Source organism: Apaloderma vittatum, unplaced genomic scaffold (genome assembly GCF_000703405.1).
Source record: "Apaloderma vittatum isolate BGI_N311 unplaced genomic scaffold, ASM70340v1 scaffold19774, whole genome shotgun sequence".
NCBI lineage: Eukaryota > Metazoa > Chordata > Aves > Trogoniformes > Trogonidae > Apaloderma > Apaloderma vittatum.
Genome location: NW_009712338.1, coordinates 17,131 through 21,166, shown reverse-complemented (window position 1 = coordinate 21,166; position 4,036 = coordinate 17,131). Strand labels below are relative to the sequence as shown.

Sequence of the window (4,036 nt, the reverse complement as noted above, 5' to 3'; positions counted from 1 at the left end):
AGGGATTTGTGGTTGTCTGTCTGTCCTACTCACCAGGCATCACTCCTTTGATGTCGCTTTCCGTGTTCATCCTGTTCTTGTGTGTGAACTGGAGGATCAATTCCTTGGATGCCTCAAACTGTTGTGTAGCCATCAGCCACCGAAGGGACTCTGGAAAAATACTTCAAAGATGGAAAAGAGGTCAGGGTCACTTCCAAGTTTCTGTCAGAGGAAGAACTGATAATGTTTAGCTGCTCATTTAACCACTCATGAGCTACATAATTATTTTCAAAAAAGCAGAAGAATCACTTATGAAACAAATAAAGAGGGAAAATAGACTCCAAATGTGCAAATTAATGGCATTTTCCTTTACACTGACTCACAAATGATACAGGCACTATCCTATCACACAGAAATAGGACATATTAGAATTTTATAATGTGTTAGAGGCGTCCTGACCACTAATGCAATTTTGAAAGAACTAGGAGGACGAGGCAGCACTGTCTGCAATAGACATTTGCGGCCAAGAAGGGAACGAATGAGATGTGCAGTTAACACATGGTAATTCAGAACAAAGAAGGGAAATAGCTGACAGAAGTGGTTTGAATTCTCTCATAAAAGCAGAGAGAGAAAAGAGAAGAATTACTTTTTTAGCATCATAATGGAATCGATTTTTAAAAAATTTTTAAACACGTCAGAAATCTCCCACATATGCAGATCTTAAGTCATTCTTTTATACAGGTCAGTATTGTTTGTGCTCCAGACAACATTCAGTTGTTTCTCTAACAGTTTCCCCTAATAAAGACAATATTATATTAGTGGAGTTGCCTTAAAAAATACACATTCCTACAGAGTTACAAAATAAACAAGTTTATTTTCCATCCAGTTGCTTCCTTCAAGTGCTGATATTCACCTGATTCATTAGCTTAACTGATCGTTCTTATTTTTTTCCAGACCGAGTTTATCTTAATATAAAACAAACAAAAAAATATCGATCTTCAACCAAACAAAACCTCCCATACTCCTACAAATACGAAAACTTTCAGACCTGACTCCAAGCACATTTTTTCTTTCTTGTTTAGGTCTAATTTTCACCCACCTTCCAAAAGACCTTTCTAAGAACGAATCTAACAACTACTTTTAGCTTCAGATAAGTAATAAGCCTCAGATGTCCTTCACAAAGCACTGATCTTTGCTGTGGATGCTGCCTCAGGTCTCATACTTCCAAGCAGTGGACCAGGCAATTGCACCATTATGGTACTATCTTTTAAGGCTGATGCAATTTGGAAGATGGCTTAGTAAAACCTCTATCTCAGATAGAGAAAGTATTAGGGTTTTCTTTTTTGAAGATGAAGAAAAAAGAAAAGTTGGGCAGACTGCAATCCAAATGATATCAGGCAATAAAAATACCTAACAGCCGTGATGACAGCCATTCAGCTCGACAGCCTATTTACTGCCACCGGTGCTGCACCGATGCTTTGGCATAACCTCCTGCAGAAAGTCCTGTACTGCAAATGCATTTTTCGTAATGTTAAAGAGTTCTTTGAGTGCAAAATTGCCTCACAATTGTCTCCAGAGAGGCAACAGCCTCAGCCGCCAGCCTAAAAGCTGCACTTTCTGAGCAGTTCGCTCCCAGGTGAGTATCTGCTCTTGAGGGAAGGAACAGAGCCCCAGGGGTGGGTGTTGTGGGGGCAAATGCTGTCTCTACCTTCCAGCTCCTGCAGGTTTCTCAAACTGGAAATGCTGAAGCCTCATGTCTTTCAGCTGCTCCATTACTCAGTGGGAGGTTCATTTGAAGGACCTTTAAATTCTGGGCTGCTTTGAGCCCAGGTTATCAGGCACAGCAAGGCAAAGTGCTGGCAGCCCTGTCTCTGTGCAAGTGCCCAAGCTCACTTGTGAACCATGGACCCTGCCCAGGAGTCATTTGTGTACATCTACTTTTGCACCTTCTGGTGCCAAACCAAGCACCATCATAAACTCAAAAAAAAAGCCAAAACCCTCCCCACAAAAAAACTAGCCCCTTGGCTTCTGTGGACTTCTGCACAGAAATTTGGTTGCAACCTCATGCTTCATCATCTGGCATTAAATACTAATTTACAGAAGTTGAGACAGCTCAGGGTGTGCACGCCAAGATCACCATGCTGAGCTCACTGCTGAAACCAGGCTGATAGTATTTTCCCTCCTCCATCAGCAAGGAAGGGACCAGCCTTCCGGCGTCAAAGAAAAGAACACAGTTACTGCTTGGGAGAGGAAAGAGGGAAAAGTGGGAGGGACACTTGGAAAAATATCCTAAGCCCAAGAAATCCTGAAAGCAGAGGGTGAAGCAGGAGTTTACTTCAGATTATTGATACCTTTGCTGACCTTCACGCCATCATCTTGTCAGAAGCTTCGTGCGCCCAAGGGAGATGAAATAATGCCTCTGCATGACTGGAGCTCCTGTTCCCTCACAGCTCTAACACCACACACACTTTGAAAGGAGCCTAACTTCTCTTAATGTATTTTTTATACACTTATCACCAACCCCTATGCCCATGTCCAGGTTATGTGGACGCCTCCCCACCCTTCCAGAATAACCTGAGACCTCAGCAAAGGTCTCAGCTTGACTCTCTGCTCGACTTTCCAGGCACTTCAGGCAGCAGGCATCCCAACAAGGAGGTTTGCGTGAGTATAACGAGCGTAACATCTGGCAGGTTTGGGCGAACAGTATCACACAATAACCAGAACACTCTTGGTTATTCATCATCAAGATTAACACTGACAAGATAAGACTATTTTTGTTACATGTTGGAAAACAGGGAAAAAACCAAAACAACAAAAAAGCTATTTTCTTGCAAAGGACTTGCAACGTTCTCCTGGGTACCGCGTTTTGCCCTCAGCCCAAGCTGTGGCAGGTCTGTCTCAGGGATAAGCAATGAAATCCCCACTAAGGGTTACCACCATGGACACAGAACTCTGTAAGGCCGTTATGCATTGATAGAAAAATACAAAACTGTTAAAAATTCTTTCACACTGTAACACATTTTTACATGCTGCAACTTGTCAGGCATTATAACTAGCAGCTTGGCCCCCGTCGTGATACCTAAACAACTTAGTCCTGCACAGTGTGGTGGCCTTATTTCTTTGCTTTTCTCAGCGTACAGCAACTAAATATTTCAGTCTTGTTAGGGTTATCTTTAAGATGAACAACCTATTGTGTTCTTACTGACATGGTTTTGTACAACACTGCTCTCATAAGCCTCTGTTGTGTTATGCCGCCACTGCGTGTCACTATTAAGACAGAACAACCAAGAAAGGCTTTTTTGGGAGGTTTATAAAGTCCTGGTGGGGACTGGCACCATCCCCAAAGTGAAAGCCACCCTGCTTTTCTCTGGACAGCTGTACCAGTGCTGCAGTACCGTCAGGGCAGAGAGGAGTAGGAGCAGCCGGGAGGGAAGGATTCCTTACAGGAATGATCCCGAGTCACTGCCTAGCACAGGCCATCCATCCAGGCTTTGGCACAATTAGGGCAAAATTGAGCGCATCATTCTAGTTCAGGACTAGGTACCTTATGCACACAAGATATCCAAGCGTGCTTGTTCAAGAGCTGACATGTTTTCTTCTTAACCTAGCTTTGCTAACTCACACTAAAGAAACCAACAGTCACAGCCCAGAACCACAATACAGGTATTAAAGGAAAAATAAGCTGTGCAGCCACAATCTGACAAGAGCTAGGCTGAGATGCATCCTCTCAAGAATTGTTTTTGTCTTTAAAGGAGAAGTGACAGCCAGAATAATGGCGAAGTGCAACCTGCTGCTCAGTGAAAAAGGACTATCTCCCGAGTTCCCACAATGTCATCGCATGTAACTTATATGCGTGCCACAGCAAATTAAAAGCTTGTTATTTACTATTACAAAGTCAAATGTTTGCAAAGGATGAATGGAAAAACAAGGCTCATACGTATGGCGAAGCACACACACTTGTTGGCAGTGAAGTGGCACCTCCAAAGTCCAACACTGGGAGCTCACGTTGTCTTTAACTCAACAGGAGGAAGGAAATACTTACACCCAGTACAGCAGC

General features: G+C 43.1%; 1 protein-coding gene across 1 annotated transcript in view; it reads right to left on the bottom strand.

Annotated features, from left to right (window-relative positions):
* Nucleotides 1–4,036, bottom strand: part of SLC22A23 (solute carrier family 22, member 23) — a gene marked incomplete at its 5' end in the record, with an annotated part of 31,814 nt that overhangs the window by 25,894 nt on the left and 1,884 nt on the right. The window contains 1 exon segment of the mRNA XM_009867957.1: nt 34–161. Coding sequence (XP_009866259.1) covers nt 34–161 — 128 coding nt within the window.